Below are 15,246 nucleotides of genomic sequence, written 5' to 3'. Positions count from 1 at the left end.
TTTGCACACAATCGGCTGATTTTGGTTTAAGACAGACTTATTGCATCCATCTACAAACGGTTAGAATCCAAAGGCTCAGGTAACTATACAAACACTGCCCTCCAGTGGTCTCTCTCCCATGGTGAAATTCTGGACAGTCACTTGTGCTTGTAAATTCTCTTTATTAACCTTTTGTACAGTACTCTAAGAACATTGATAAAGACAAACAAAGCGATCGAGAGAACGATAATTAAAAAAAGACAGAATTTACAACTAGGATTAGCCCTTCTGGACATTGCTGATTAGTTCATCACAGAGTTTGGTGAGTTCTTCTGCTTCTTTCGCCTATAGAAAATCAAAAATAGGGAAATATGAAGATAAAATCTCTCAATAAAGAAGCACAAACTAATGGCAGGAATCTCTACTCACCTTCTGGTCCAAACTCTTCTCCAGTGACTGCACCTTCAGCTGCTCCCGTCGTAGCTGGACTTGCAGTGCCGATACTTCGGCTTTGAATTTGGACCGTACCTCAGCAATTTCTTCATTTGCCCTGGAGGTGGAAAAATTATGGCCAATAAGAGTCTTCCAAAGTCTGACAAAATAAAGCAGTGCAGTGTTTCTTACTGGCTAATTTTCTCCTCAGCGTGGGCTTTCAGGGTCTGGTAGCGCTGCTCCTCCTTTTTGATTCTTGCCAGGTAGTCCTGAGCACAAGCTTTCAGAGTTACTTCATTCTGGGGAAACAGTCAAACCTTCAGAGACGTCCACGAACAGCATTATAGACATTTGGTGGTATTTTCTGTAGAAAAGAGGGGTGAGTGTGCTTCCATAAGCAGACCTTTTTGTAACCCTCAACAACATCCTTGTACTTCTCCAGTCGTTTGAAGAGCTCGGCAAAAGATCTCTCCATGGCGTTTAGGTCGCTGGACACTTGCTCCCTCTCCAGCAGAGCCTCCTTGATCTCGGCCTGGGACACCTCCCGCTCCTTCTCCTGATCCGCTGAACAATGACAGAAAGTTGAGTCAGTTCAATACGCCATTATAGCAATTGTCCTTTAGGATATAACACATTCGTACATCTACTCACCAATCATCTTTGCGATCATGAGCTCGAACTCTGCTATTATTTTTCTGGGGGGGAGGGGGAAAGAAGTCAACTACCGCGGGAGATGACATCAACCTGAGCCAACACAAAAACCCAGCTCACCTCATTTCTTGACCATCATCAAGTAACTTTTTATACTTTGTGGACCAGTGTTCCTCTGTTTGCTTCGCCTGTTTCAAAAAATACACACTTTACTACTCAGATATCAAGAACACTTTTAGGTTGAAACAGTTTGTAATTTGCATTCACACGTCTTTATTAAATTTAATCATTTCGCTACAGCGGCTTCACTCCTTCATCAGCCTTTGAGAGAAAGTTAGAGATTCTCAAGGAGTCTAGATGTTTGACTGATACGCATTTGATTCATGAACAGAAGAGCGATTCTTGAGAGCTCTGTGTGTCTCCGGTGAGAAATATTGATTTTGATGAGCCCCGACAAATTTCCAAGTAATTTATTTCTCTCTTTTAAAGTTACTGTTAAACAAACGCAAGGAAGCAGAGAGCCTCCAAACACCACTGCTCTGACCAAGCTGTTAAAACTGCAGTAGGCTGTACCTCAGCCTGGACCCTGGCGATGGCTGCATCCATGTCCTTTTGACTGTACTTGAGCACCTCGATGATGGTGTCCTCTGTGTTTGCTGGCTGAGGGAAAGGTGCGACGAGAGTCTCCAGTATCTCAGGAGCCTAGGATGATCGGAAGAAGAGTAAATGCAGGCTATATAACATAATGAATCACCGATTTTCATTTCCTAGGTGGCAAACTGAGTTTCACAGTCAGTCGGTTTCAAAAGGGACTTACTGGAGCTGCAACGTCATCCAGCAATTTGAACTCATTCTTTTGAGGTTTGTTTGCTGCCCCTTTTTCTGTCTTCTGTGGAGAATCAAACCTGAATTGGACAGAACAAATTGGTTCTTCTAATCCCACACATCATTTGTGTTATATAGTCTGTAAGTATTCATAGAAACTTCTAACATTACTGCATTATACCGTGAAAGTAAGGCAGCGGGACGAGAGATGTGGGCCTGAACAGCCGCGCCTGCTGGCTTCTTTGGGCTCTCCCTTAGGAGGGGGTCAAACTTAAGGTACAAGGATTGTTTGCGCAGTGCAGACTCCTTGAACTGGTTGAAAAAGATAAATGAAGTTTCAAAAATCTTTAAAATCATGCATTGACAATCAAGTAATCAGACAGATGAAGTGAGCACTCACACTGCAGGAGCCGAACTGTTCCAGGTAGTCGATTTGCCCGTCAAAGTCACTGGCCATGACTAGAGGCAGACGTCAGAAAACAATCACACACCGAAAACTTATGGGTGAGTTGCAGCAGAGGAACGATGGGAGATGCGTCGTCGGCGGAAGAGTTCAGTTCAGCATTTACTTACACACGGTCCCAGGAACAAACTCTTCACTCAGCTCTGATGATTCAATCTCAGGCTGCTGCTCAGAACGTGCAGGGGGATTCTCCTTGGGCTGTTCGGGTGTACACTGGAATTCTTTATCACGGTCAGATGCAGCCTGGGCCTCTGTAGTCTGCCAAAGACAAAAATAATCCACTTGTTTGAGGAAGAAAACATTCAAAATATGTGAAATAGATTTCAAATTTGAATCAAAGTGGGTTACTTGTCTTGCAGCTGTAGGGTCGGGTTCAGAGATAGGAACACTCTCAGCGGCACTACAGAGAAGAATAAGATCGATTTGAGGTGTTGGTCAAGCGAGGAGTCTCAGTGCTCAGCAGTATGTGACACGTTAACGTACCCTGGGGGGGATTCCTTCTCCAAGGGATCCTCAGGTTGGCTTTTAGTGTCACTTTCAGAGAGGGCAGAACTCTGTTTTGGGCTGCTTTTGGGAGAATTGTTCATGTTTGTCTTTGTGCCGAAGGGATTGAAGTAGGGGTCATCCAACTTTTCAAAGTCAAGAGAGTATGTCCCTTTGGGAGCCACAGTGTCGGCAGCATCAGGAGCCACAGGCTTCTCTGGGATGTGTTCTGGTGGTTTCACATCAGACTTCCTCTCTTTGGATTTTAGACCAGATGGCCTTTTGCCAAACTTCTTGGGGGGCGGTTTCCGTTTCACCTCACTGCCGTCATCAAAATTGAACTCAAGTTTGACTGCGCCTTCCTTGTTGGTAGCTGGCTGCTGGATGGATTCAGCACCTTGAGAATTAGCCTCAGATGAAATTGTGGCCTCTGCAGCTACGGGCTTCACTTCAGCTTGAACAGGCAGCTCTTGGGCCACCACAACATCTCCAGGGTTATTCTTAATCTGGGTCTCCTCTGCAGGTGGGTTACTGGCTGGAACCTTCCTCCCAAGAACAGGGGAGTTCTGGATTTTTGAGCCTCCGGTCTTGAAAGGATCAATAGCGTCAATGTTGTCAAAATCAAAGCTATAAGAACCTTTAGGGGGCAGCGGAGCCTCTTCCTCCAAACTGGTTGAAGCTTTGTTTTGATCAGCACTCGCAGGTTCTTGTTTGTCAGGTGTGGCCTCATGTGAACCTTGTTCCGCAACTGCTGGGATGGTCACTATGGTGACCACACTGCTGTTTGTGGAGCTGGCATCAGTAGAGACGTCCACCAGGGAGTTTTCAACAGAAGGGGTGAAAGGAAGGGTCTCGTCTAGAGCCGATTCTGTTTTGGTGGGCTCCTCAGAAATGTTCTCTGTTTTGTCAAGGGGAGCCTTCATTGGCTCTGTGGACGGGTTTTCAACAGCAGGCCTCGCAGGCGAGAGGACCATCTTATTAGAGCCCTGAAATGGATTGATAGAGTCAAGGTTGTCAAAATCCAACTGGTATCCTCCTTTGCTTCGTATTGGCATGTTGTCATCAGGATAGGAGGACATCTCTGTGGAGGGACAAAAAAAGCACAGAAAGCAGGATGAATGTTTCAGCTTTCAGAAAAACTACAACAGAAACTAAAGTGTGATGCTGGATTCAATACCTTGTTCGGGCCAATCCGATCCCTCAGGGGGCTCATTTGGCAAAGTGCTGGAAAAAAAACAAAAACAACCAACTTCTCACCTTGATTGTTACATCACTGATGGGTTTTGCAATATGAGTAACAACTTACTTTGTCTTGCCCAAAGTCAAAGAGTCCATTGCCTTTGTGCATTCATCTACACTTGTCATTTTGGCAGACTTTGAGGGAGAAACTATTCTTTTAGTCACGGGGTCCCTTCTGGGGGTCTGAAAGCAAACCTACAAACACAATGTTTGGTCAGTATGGTCGTGATGAAACATGAATATTTGGTCAGTACTCTGTTACATGGAGAAACTTCAATATGACACTGCTTCTGACAAAGAAAAACAACCCGATTTTGTACCTTCATGCCCTTTGGTACCGTCTTGCTGGGCAGGTTCTCTGTCTGACGCAGGATGGATGGCCTCCCAGTTGGCTGATCCAGGGCAAAAATGTCGTCGCTTGAGCCGCTGTACTTTCCTCCCGGGCACACTCCACGATTCTCATCATTCACGTCTAAGCTCATCCTTTGTTAACACACACACTTGAAATTTTAACGGCGACATGAGCTAATCATACACTGAGGGAGGCCTCACATTCATAGCTGCACCCAGTTGATAAGACACATTTGTGGACACGTGACCCATCTACTTGTGTGAGAAAATCTCAGATGGCACATCCCTGTCATTTCCAGTTGTTTAATGCACTTCTACATTACTTCATTTTCCCCCCCTAATTTTATAAAGAAAAAAAAATAAAACTAGTGTGGCCATTTATTTTATAATCCTTCAACAGGCAGCACAACAAAAAGTGGTGCTGTGTGGCCATAAGAACTAATTTGGATGAAGGTCAAAAACACAATTTTCTGGCTAACACTGATGGTATTCATAGCGCAACGCCTTTGAAGCCACATGCTTGGACAGGGAAGGTCTTGTGATTTCTAAGAGACGGGACTTCACCAAGAGCTTCATCTTAACTTAAAGCTGTTCTCTTGATTAAGTGTTGATTTAATATTTGCAATTCACATGGCCAGGAAGAAAACGCAAACACACACACCGAAATAGAATTTGTTCCATCACGACCCTGAACGCACCATTCGTGAGTTAAATATTGACTTTGTCATCATAAAGACAAAAAAAGTAGCCTTTAGGGTTACAAGTTTAATGTCTTTAAAGTGCTTTAGTTAATACCTTTATACATCTCAACATCAACTAAAATACAATTTGGCCACGAAGATGACGTCAATTCGGCATTTGTCAGCAAAAAGATTTTTATATATTACTCATATGGAATTTCCTGACGTTTTATCCTGACGAACAGATGCCACAGTTAATGTCGCCACGCAAATTTAAACGAAACTTTCCAATTAATGTAAAGTAGCCAATTAGCAATCACGCCAGGGTAGCTTACACTGGCTAGCACTACTTTCGTGGGAACAAACCCCGGTTACGAGTAACAGACGTCAACGTACAAAACACAACCTCACAGACAAGCTTTGTACAACATTTCAGAAGTCGATTGGAATATCACATTCACCACCTACCTTAAAATATTAGCTAGCACAGGCAGATTTTATGAGTTCCTTGTCAACACTTACAACAACTGAGCAGTCACTGGTAAGCTTTTGAAAAAAAACCTCGCCTTCTCCCTCTGACAACCGTTTGGAATTTAAAAGTCTTAAAACGAACCAATAAAATCGCGGGAAACATTCAAAGCAAACACGAGTAGCCAATCGTCTGAAATGGCGGACATGACGTAATCAACAGCGTCCAGATGACTAACACCAACGATAAGAAGGATAACGAGATAATTTCCAGATGACAACCATATGGTTTCTGTATGTAATTTACTCATGCTGATGCGCACAATGCGAGTCTTTAATTGGCGTAAATGAAATTTATGTAACAGGACAAGAATATGTTATTGTTATCAAATTTACAGAAAGGGCGATGTTACCTTCAGAATCCTAACAGAATTTGAAAGTGTAGAGGGACGTGTAAGAGACTTCTCTCAAAAAAGGAAATGAATGGTTTGAATGAAATAATTTGAATAAATGAATGAATGGTATTACTTGCGTGATTTGAGTCTGACAGTGTGTTCATCATCTATATAGAATATACTTTAGAAAAAAGGATAAAGGTAAAAATAATTGTGCATGGCAGGGGCACGGGGCAGACGTTGCGTATTTAGAGCTGCAGGAGTTGATTGGCTCCAGAAGATGGCAGTAATGCGTCAATATGGCTGGTGTAGTATATCAGAGAAGAAGATGGAGGGGTTGAGCTGCCCGCCAATTTCGAAGGATGTAAACAAAATAGTTCTTCCGCTTAATCCACTGTGCGTCATGTGATGAAGAAAAGTGACTTTGTTCTATAGCGGCGAATATTTTTTTGGTCAACAATGAATTCCAGTGGAAAAGGTAATATTGAATTTAAATTTTTGGTGTTAGTAAGCTAGCAGCTTAGTCCGTGTCACTTAGCACATTGCTACGGTTACGATGGACTCAGCCACAGCCATAACGTGACTAAGAGGTGCTATCATCGAATTGGTCTGACTCAATAACGTGTGTGATAGATAGTAATTCTGGAAATTTTAGTCACGTTATTCTGTGCAAAAAGAACGTTTTAATGCTATATTCAACAACTTAAGCTAATAAACTAACCATAACGTTTGTATGGTGGCACCATCAACTGAACAAACGTTGACAATCTCCTGATTCTATTTACAGGATCAGGCGATTCAACTCACCTTGCTGCCAGGTAATGTTATTCCGGGGTCCTGGGACACCACCAAGTCAACACTAGTGCTAAAGTTGCTGACCTACAGGGCAACACACAGGCCTTTAAATGTACCCCTTGCGTTTTTAGTTATCCTTTCCGAAACTCTTCTCATCTTGAACTATATGCTGTGTGCTTTTTTATTTTCTGTTTTAGCTTGAGAGCTATGTTGTCCCCAAAGAGAGGACATTCTTCAGTTGGTGTAGGAAGACACATTTATGTGATCCACTTAATATGTCCTTTATAGTCTTACTGTTATTTTGTGATCCCACAGTGTTGATAGCGATTCTATCAAAGTTTTTGTGCGAGTGCGACCTCTGACCCAGGGCACTGGGCTGACCACAGATGGAGATCAAAGTCTGTGTCTCACAGTCACCTCACCCAACACCATCCGTCTGCTCTCAAAACCAGAGCCACGAACCTTCACCTATGATCATGTCGCTGACATGGAGACCTCACAGGTGAGGGGCAGGGGGCAGTCAATGCATTGCCTATAAATGATACAACAATTGTGGATTTTCACCTGTATAATGGATTGAATGTGTGAATTTTGGCATTTTCCTGTAGGACTCTGTATTCTCCAGTGTGGCTAAGAATATTGTCGAGTCCTGCATGAATGGATACAATGGGACTATTTTTGCTTAGTAAGTGGTTTTAATAATGTTTATACATTGTGAAATTGGAAAAAAAAAAAGTTTTATGACCCAAAATCAGCACTGAGCATCATATGCAGCACCTATTTAGTTTACATGACTTACCATAACGGTCTCCTCTCTTGCTTCTGCAGTGGACAAACTGGCTCAGGGAAGACATTCACCATGCTCGGTGAGAAATCAGTTTGTGGCTTCCACTGCTTTTGACTCATTCTGGAGGATTCTAATGTTTTGTTAATTTCCTCTGTTTCTAGGACCATCTGAGCTGGATAATTTCACAGATGAGTTGCGGGGGGTTATTCCTCGAAGTTTTGAGTACTTGTTTTTTCTCATCAACAGAGAAGCCGAAAGGGTGAGCTGTGTCATTTCATCTCTATTGGTGCTTTTGTTCCGTAGTTAACTTTTTTACACTGCCTGTAACTGCTGAATAAAGTATTCCTGTTGTGCATGTGTGGATCTCAGGAGTTTGTAACCATTTTAGTTTGAGAAACCCAGTTTTAGGGAAACGTTTTGACTCGAACGTCAGGGATAAGCACTTGGGTAGTAGGACATTGCTGGTGGTTGATTGATAAGCAGACGCAGCACCGATAACCTTTTTTTGTTAAAACCATATAAACAGTAGCATACCTCCCGAACCTACCGTTAGCCAGCCTGTGTCACTGATTGTTTCTACTGATGGCGTGAGAACAAGCAGGACTGGTTCCTATTACTTCTCGGTCCAAAAGCACCTCAAGAGACTGTTGTTGTTTTTTATCTGTTCGTTTTTTTCATGAAGTTCTTTCTTTCTTTCTCTTAAGTCTCAGGCAAAGAGTTTCCTTTGTAAATGTTCATTCATCGAGATATACAATGAACAAATCTACGACCTCCTGGACACAGCCTCACCCAGCCTTTTTCTCAGGGAGAACATCAAGAAGGGTGTGTTTGTTGAGGGAGCTGTGGAGAAATTTGTCAACTCAGCTGCTGAAGCCTACCAGGTAGAGTGAGCTTGTTAGAGCTAGGTAGAGCTTGTTCCTAATTTAATTGTGACGCCGAAAAATAATATTTTGCAATTAAGTGTGTTGGTTATTTTTTTTTGTTGAGGTATTATTAATCTGATGATAATGTGACATCATTAAGGTGCTCTCTACGGGCTGGCGTAATAGACGAGTGGCCTCCACCTCCATGAACCGCGAGTCTTCAAGATCTCATGCAGTGTTCACTATGACTCTGGAGTCTAAAGAGTCCATCAATGAAGTGGTGAACATCCGAATGTCTCAGCTGAACCTGGTAGATCTGGCAGGTTCCGAGAGGCAGAAAGACACACATACAGAAGGCTCCAGACTCAAGGTGAAGATGAGTTTGAACTTAAGCTCCCACTGGTGGTCGGTTTGTAATTTTTTATTTTTTTTATTTTTTTTTGCCTTTGCTGACAGCTGCTTTTTGCTTGTATTTCAGGAGGCCAGCAGCATCAACCGCTCACTCATGTGCCTCGGTCAGGTGATCATGGCGCTGGTGGATGTGTCCAACGGAAAGACCCGCCACATTTGCTACAGAGATTCTAAACTCACCTTCTTGCTTCGTGTGAGTGACTGTGGATAAAAATACAGTTCAGATTTCTTCATATCTTATGTTGTACAATGAAACGTATTTTTTCTGACTGCATGATACATTGTTTTTGTGTTTCAGCTAGTTTGGCTAATAGATGTTGTGTTATTATTTCAGGACTCTCTTGGTGGTAATGCAAAGACTTACATCATAGCCAACGTTCACCCTGGTTCCAAATGTTTTGGAGAAACATTGTCCACACTGCACTTTGCCCAGAGAGCAAAGTTAATTAAGAACAAGGTATTTAGATTTAATAAAGCCGCATCATTAATCGTGTGTGTATTAAAACAGATTTCAGAATTAATATATTCTTTCATGTCCTGTTGTGTTTTCTTTACAGGCCATTATCAATGAAGACACACAGGGAAATGTGAGACAGTTACAGGCTGAGGTGAAGAAGCTGAAGGAGCAGCTTGCACAGGCACTCGGTTCTCAGGTCATGGACTGGGGGAGAGATGTAGCACCAGGAGGACCAGAGCTCCCTTTGCGTAATCATAATATTAAACACTTGTTCTCAGGTTACTGTATTGACTGCGTTCAAAATTGACATATCTGATGTTCGATCTCATCTTTCCTGTTTTTTGTTGTTGTTGTTGTGTTTTTTTGTAAAAATGTAACTTTTTTTCTTTACCAGAGCCACCTGTAGATATTCAACACGATATGTTCTATAAAGCAAAGTTTGTGGCTGCCATTCGTCTGTGGAGGAACCGAGAAGAGGAGAAAAGGGTATGGAAAAAAATGTATAATCTTTTATTTTCGGAAATTCTTTTGTTTTTTTGGAAATACTGTTCATAGAGGGAGGCTTACAGTGATGTTTGACTCAGGTGCTGCTGAAGAAGGTGTCTCAGCTGGAGGAGGCCTGGACCCAGAAAGACAAGTTCATTCATTCCAGCCGGATGATTGTCAAGTTTCGAGAGGACCACATCTCTCGCCTTGAGAAAAAACTGAAGGCAGGGTCTGGATCACTGTCAGATGAGGAATCTCAGGCTTATATTGACCAGCTGAAAGAAGAGATCAAGATGTTAAAAGAGCAGGTACAAAATATCTACATAATGTGTCAGTACATTCTAACTAGGACTACCTATACCTCTCCTTTGATCTCCAATAACTCCAACAACATTTCTCATAAGTTTTTCCCCAGGTCTTCAGTATCAGTTACAACATTGTAAACATAAAACGCCTATTTACAAGGATATAGTTGCATCTATTCATGAGCAATTCATGTAAGGTTGAGCATCACCCGAAGATGACTCGCTACGCTGCAGAGAACTACAGCCTCCGAGCAGAGAACCGTCAGCTTCGCTCGCTTGAATCAGTGGTGAGAGCTGAAGAGGCCGCAGGCCAAGTTGCTGCTGAACTGGAAGAGGTCTTCCAGAGGGTTATGGAGACTGAAAAGCTCACAGAGAGTAGGCTAACGTCCACCATCCCAAGAAAAACTTGAATATTCTTTCATTGACTAAGCTACAAAGAGAAACTGTCTTGAATCTCATGTTGCTCCTCAGCTCCAGGAGCCACTCTGACCGCTATGGCTGCAGATTCGGTCTCTGCTGCTGCAGTGGAGAAGCTGAAAGCTCAGTTGCTTCAGAAACAATCCGATCTCACAGCAGCGCTTCAGGCTTTTGAGGAGTACAAGGATGTTACCAAGTAAGGATGGAACGGGTTGAGGATCATGGTGACAATCAAATGTTTGTGAGCAAATGCCTGCAAAATCTTGAAGTGAATGGAGTTAATGAGCTTGATGTGTTTTGTGTTCTAGGAAACAAATGTCTCAGTTGGAGTCTGAGAGAAGATATCTGGACAAGTCCAACAGACATTTGGAAAACATTCTGGAAGCAACAAATGCTAACAAAAAACAAGAAGTCTCTGAGCTGAACAGAATTCATGTTGAAACTTTAAAGGTGAAGCTTGTGTTTGGATCATAGTAAAGCTTTAAAAATATGAACCCTTGATGCATTACTGAAGTGTAACATCATTCATGTGGGGGGTGACATTTGATTTTGAGTTGCTTTTTCTTCTGTAACTTTGAATAATTATTTAAATACTTTTGACATCAGATTCTCAGCACACCCACCAAAGCATACAACCTGCGGTCCCGTCTGGTGCCTCTCTCCAGCCCGGAGCACTTGAATGGCACAGACAAGAATACCGATGACATTTGGGCTGAGCAGCCTCCGTCAGACATGACAGAGATGGCCTTGACCGAAGAACTGCGTCAAGTGCAGGTACAGCCAGCAATATGGAATAAATCCTCTAAAGAGTAAAGTACCTAAGAGTGTCATTAGCTCACCTTATTTTGCACATTTTCTTCAGGACCAAGCTAGTCGTGTGCAGACACTGTTGGGGGAGGAGGAGCTAAAGAACAGCAAACTGCTGCAGCAAATAGCCAAACTTGAGGAGCAGCTCACTGTGTTATCACAAGAATCTGATCACAAGGATGAGGTAGGAGTTTTCCTCTGATGAGAGTATTCACATTGTGCATTTAGGGTTTTGTCTTCACATTTCTTTAATGTTACTTCAAACACAATTATTCTGGGGTGGAATTTGGAAATTAGAATACTATGTTACTCTTCCCCCGCAGCAACTGTGTACTGAGCGAGCTAACAGGAACAGAGATCAGCTCAACCTCCAAGAAACCATCAACACCCTGCAGCAGAGCCTCCAGTCTGAGCAACAAGCTGCAGAAGGTGCTGCCTTCCAAAGATTTGAACAACTCAGCTGCTTTGTGTAAACCTTTATTTGAGATGCACGTGCTCTGTCTTATGTATCAAGCTCTTCGCTCTTTCTTCCAGTTTTGAGAATTGAGGTGCGTGATCTCCGTGTGGTGCTGCAGTCATCGGATAAGGAGCTGGCCACGGCGAAGGATGAGCTAAGGGACGGTCAGAGTGAGCAGCAGAGAGAGATGAGCCAGCTCTCTAACAGTTTGATCAACACTCAGCTGCAGCTTGACAAAGTCCAGTAAGCCCAAGTCTCTTGTCACTGTCTTCCTAGTCTGATGCGTTTATGTGCCAACAAACAATGTCTTCATTCCAGACTGGAGTGGGAGCAGCTTCTGGAGCAGCATCGGACTTTGCAGGACTCTTTTGACCAGCTGCAAGCTGAGGCGAAGTTTGAGGCCGATCAGGCTGGACAGCAGCTGCAGGACAAGCAGAAGGACATAAATGAACTGAAGACACAGATCATGGTTGGTGGACTCATGACTTAAACATGGGCTGTTATGTTGACTCTGTATACTCTAGTCATGTGAGTTTTTTCTCTATTCCAGGAATTAAGTAGCTCTCTGGAAACTGAGCAAAAGCACACGAGCACCCTGACCTCCCAGTTAAGAGAAAACAAAGAAAGTATATCAAAGTGAGTATCACACAGATTCTGTTTGTAACTTAATTCTGAATATTTGTCAGTATAGGGACATAACTCGCCTTGTATGCTTCCAGAGAACTCAGTGAAACTGTAGAGGAGAACACACATCTTAGAAAACAAGTCTCAGATCTGACGGCACAAAATCAACAACAGGTCAGCCCTGAGAGCTGTTCTTTCAGGTTATACCTTCATAACTACACCCAGTATCTATACCTCAATATTTTGTTTCAAAGGGATCCAAGCTGGTTCACCTTGAGCAAAATGTAACGTCTGCCAATGAAGTCATAAGAGGCCTGGAGCAGAAGATTGAACAGGATAAAGTATGCCTTCGTGAACATTTGTCTGCTGATGTTTTCTGTATTTCCTATCTGAATACCTCTTGTGTTGTTTTGACAGGATGTTGTTCTAGATTTGATTAACCAAACCAGGGACCTTCGCAGTGAGCTGAACCAGAAGGAGCAGACCATAACTCACCTGTCTGAAGATATCAAAGATATAACAGTACTTAACTCTTCCTCCTCCATTTTATTTGGCTTTATTTTTGCTATTTTTTTTACACATTTCATTCCTCCTCCAGGCCAAGTACAACACTGCCTGCCTTGAACGGGACGATATCAAGGAGCAAAACTCTAAGATGCAAACAGAAATCTGTGACTTGAAAGAATCTGTAGAGAGGAGCATTGCATCTAACAAAATAGAGGTGAGACAGATTACATTTAACACAACTCTCTTCATATATATGATTCATGTGATAATGTCCATTGAGTGCATCTAAGGCACTGAGGATAGAAAGAGTAAATAGAAACCCTAATGTGTGTCTGTCAGGTTGAGGTGTTGCAGGAGGAGGTGACCTACGCTGCTGAGGAGGTCGAAAGACTCACTAAGGTCCTGGATGAGCAGAACAGCCTCCTCCAAGCAGCTCAAGAGCAAATGGCCCTGAAGGAAACCATCATACTGAACCTACAGCAGAAAGCAAGTTTCCTCCTCTCTTTAAAAAGCAAGGACTCCAGAAAAGTAGAATAACAATGTTGTTAAATCTACTGGCTGATTTTCTAATCTTTTTTCCAGGTGCAACATCAGCAGGAAGCTGTTGAAAAGACAATAAGAAACGGAAATTTCAAACACGTTGTAGATTCGTCAGTCACACCTAAAGCATTACCTCGGGTAAGAATCCGCTTTCAAAAATGCAAAATATGTAGCATGATCATTTTCTTTTCATATGTCTGTAAGAAGTTTCTTTGTTTCTTTTTATCAAGACACCCCGCACCCCAGGAAGCTTCAGCAGAGACCTGTCCCTGGTCCTGGAGAGCCAGGAGAGAGAACTGGAGAATCGACGCTCCTCCATGATGACCATGGAGATTCTCTTAGCTGAGCTAAATGCAGAGAGAGCTGCCAAGAACGAGGAGATCCAACGGCTAAAAGTATGCTGTGTGTCGCTCAAGTTGAATGAATCTGGCTGTTGATATTTATTATTAGACTGTTTGAATGAATACAGCAATCCAGTCTCATATGTTGAGTCTGATATTTCCTTTTGGTAGCTTAATGCTTATTTGACTTCATATTGAAGTGTTTAAAGGTTTTTTTTTTTTTCTTTTACCATTTAATACATTTAGAGTAGAACCAAAGGTCCTGATGGACTCTTAGGGGACATAAATGATTTTAATTTTACATACATACAATACATTTTAATATTAGAGCACTTTCGGGGAACTCAGGCGGACACTTGAAAATATTTTTAAAAAAGCAAAAGCTTAAAACATGAATGAAATTACGTTTTCTTCACCCTCAGGCACAGTTGGGTGAGAAAGAGGTTGTCCAGATGGAGATTCAAGGTTTGCTTGACCAGTTTTACACCAAAAAGAGCCATCCAAGTCAGAATGGAAACACAACTGGGTTGAGTTTATTCATCCTTTCATTCTGCCACCAGACTCAACTCCTCGATGATTATTGCTATAATGATGTTGTCTTGAAATTTTCAGAGAGGAGTTGATTGAAGGCATTAAGCAGTCCCTACTTAAAGAGCTGCAAGAGGAGAGGGCAGACAAGGTTTGCAGCTATTTCTGTTCTGGTTTTATTTTTTTCTCTTGGGAGTATATTTTATTTACTGTTTTGTGGTCTCTCTTTCATGAACAGAGCAATATTCTGCAACAGCTGTCGGCTACTCAAAAAAAGTAAGCCCATGTATGGTGTGGTGTAGAGAATACATAAAGGTTTTGCTCATTGCATATTCTTATCCTTTCAGGATTTAACAAGCTGTCTTCAATGTTTTTTTTGTGGATCAGACTGCAGTTGCAGGAGTCGATGTTGGTCAAATCCCAGACCTGCGTTCAGGATTTGACCGCTGAGCTGAGGAATCGCTGTCTGGAGTTGAGAGAGCTGAGCCAGAGAGCACAGGATGAGGAGAAGCTGCTCAAGGTCCGAGCATCAGTTGATTAGTACATTTTACTGAATATATCTTTTTATGGAGTGATGTAGCTCTCTGATGTTTGATTAAATGGAAACCTTTGAGTTCTGTAATCTTAGCTACCACTTTTGTCGTAGTGAAAGACTGGCAGGGTTGATTTGTCTTCCTACATCCCAAAATATCCCTGCAGTGACTGGCAACTTTGCCGTGAATGAAGTTAGCACAGGTGCTTGAAGTCCTAAACTGAGCTGCAGTTATCAAGGTTTGAAATTGCTTTGATTTGGAGTTAAATGGATGAAACTGTAATTTGCATTAGTTTCATAGTAAATCTGGGTTGATGACACAATTTTCAGACTTTGTTGTGGTTTGCTTTTTAACCCTCAGTAACTCATGTAGAAGTAGATCATCTGAAATCTGGGATGGAGTTTTAGGTTTTGAGATGATGC

At 42.4% G+C, this 15,246-nt stretch overlaps 2 protein-coding genes across 5 annotated transcripts in view; one reads left to right on the top strand and one right to left on the bottom strand.

Moving 5' to 3' along the window:
- Positions 1-141: 141 nt before the first annotated feature.
- On the bottom strand, positions 142-5,765 carry tacc3 (transforming, acidic coiled-coil containing protein 3). Of its 3 annotated transcripts, none has more exons than XM_086181569.1 (17): positions 5,626-5,765; positions 4,393-4,555; positions 4,140-4,267; positions 4,011-4,057; positions 2,834-3,914; positions 2,699-2,750; positions 2,461-2,608; positions 2,288-2,346; positions 2,069-2,199; positions 1,880-1,967; positions 1,636-1,764; positions 1,183-1,250; positions 1,063-1,106; positions 815-975; positions 604-710; positions 409-529; positions 142-324 (listed from the first exon to the last, which is right to left on the bottom strand). In XM_086181569.1, the coding sequence occupies exons 2-17, from the start codon at positions 4,552-4,554 to the stop codon at positions 259-261; spliced, it is 2,592 nt and encodes an 863-aa protein (XP_086037695.1). In that variant the 5' UTR covers position 4,555; positions 5,626-5,765; the 3' UTR covers positions 142-258. The 3 variants fall into 3 exon arrangements, with proteins under 3 accessions (XP_086037695.1, XP_086037694.1, XP_086037693.1); XM_086181568.1 differs by having other exon boundaries at positions 4,393-4,572; positions 5,572-5,727; XM_086181567.1 differs by having other exon boundaries at positions 5,572-5,725.
- A 16-nt stretch (positions 5,766-5,781) lies between these two features.
- Positions 5,782-15,246, top strand: part of kif15 (kinesin family member 15) — a 10,899-nt gene continuing 1,434 nt past the window's right edge. The window contains exons 1-33 of one of the 2 annotated variants that reach the window (XM_086181564.1): positions 5,782-5,865; positions 6,754-6,784; positions 7,077-7,263; positions 7,370-7,446; positions 7,590-7,627; positions 7,710-7,807; positions 8,253-8,429; positions 8,572-8,781; positions 8,890-9,015; positions 9,157-9,279; positions 9,380-9,527; positions 9,674-9,765; positions 9,864-10,073; positions 10,268-10,445; positions 10,542-10,683; positions 10,796-10,937; positions 11,094-11,261; positions 11,350-11,478; positions 11,618-11,723; positions 11,829-11,994; positions 12,070-12,220; positions 12,302-12,387; positions 12,471-12,549; positions 12,630-12,716; positions 12,793-12,897; positions 12,974-13,096; positions 13,222-13,368; positions 13,465-13,560; positions 13,653-13,817; positions 14,186-14,289; positions 14,376-14,442; positions 14,530-14,567; positions 14,679-14,811. In XM_086181564.1, coding sequence (XP_086037690.1) covers positions 7,249-7,263; positions 7,370-7,446; positions 7,590-7,627; positions 7,710-7,807; positions 8,253-8,429; positions 8,572-8,781; positions 8,890-9,015; positions 9,157-9,279; positions 9,380-9,527; positions 9,674-9,765; positions 9,864-10,073; positions 10,268-10,445; positions 10,542-10,683; positions 10,796-10,937; positions 11,094-11,261; positions 11,350-11,478; positions 11,618-11,723; positions 11,829-11,994; positions 12,070-12,220; positions 12,302-12,387; positions 12,471-12,549; positions 12,630-12,716; positions 12,793-12,897; positions 12,974-13,096; positions 13,222-13,368; positions 13,465-13,560; positions 13,653-13,817; positions 14,186-14,289; positions 14,376-14,442; positions 14,530-14,567; positions 14,679-14,811 — 3,726 coding nt within the window. In that variant the 5' untranslated portion in view covers positions 5,782-5,865; positions 6,754-6,784; positions 7,077-7,248. Of the gene's footprint in view, positions 5,866-6,250; positions 6,445-6,753; positions 6,785-7,076; positions 7,264-7,369; positions 7,447-7,589; positions 7,628-7,709; positions 7,808-8,252; positions 8,430-8,571; positions 8,782-8,889; positions 9,016-9,156; positions 9,280-9,379; positions 9,528-9,673; positions 9,766-9,863; positions 10,074-10,267; positions 10,446-10,541; positions 10,684-10,795; positions 10,938-11,093; positions 11,262-11,349; positions 11,479-11,617; positions 11,724-11,828; positions 11,995-12,069; positions 12,221-12,301; positions 12,388-12,470; positions 12,550-12,629; positions 12,717-12,792; positions 12,898-12,973; positions 13,097-13,221; positions 13,369-13,464; positions 13,561-13,652; positions 13,818-14,185; positions 14,290-14,375; positions 14,443-14,529; positions 14,568-14,678; positions 14,812-15,246 lie in introns of those variants that run through there. The other variant, XM_086181563.1, reaches the window with a different exon arrangement.

This window comes from Aulostomus chinensis, chromosome 17 (genome assembly GCF_037954235.1).
Source record: "Aulostomus chinensis isolate RoL2024-O1b breed Wild chromosome 17, RoL_Achi_v1.0, whole genome shotgun sequence".
NCBI classification, from domain to species: Eukaryota; Metazoa; Chordata; class Actinopteri; order Syngnathiformes; family Aulostomidae; genus Aulostomus; species Aulostomus chinensis.
The sequence above is the reverse complement of the archived record's forward strand: the minus strand, read 5'-3'. Positions and strand labels throughout refer to the sequence as shown.

Coding starts and splice junctions, on each gene's coding strand:
- tacc3 (XM_086181569.1), bottom strand. CDS start 4,554: ATGAGCTTAGACGTGAATGATGAGAATCGTGGAGTGTGCCCGGGAGGA. Junction 4,058..4,139: donor TTGACTTTGGGCAAGACAAA/GTAAGTTGTTAC, acceptor TTTTTTTTCCAG/CACTTTGCCAAATGAGCCCC. Junction 2,347..2,460: donor GTTTGTTCCTGGGACCGTGT/GTAAGTAAATGC, acceptor GTCTGCCTCTAG/TCATGGCCAGTGACTTTGAC.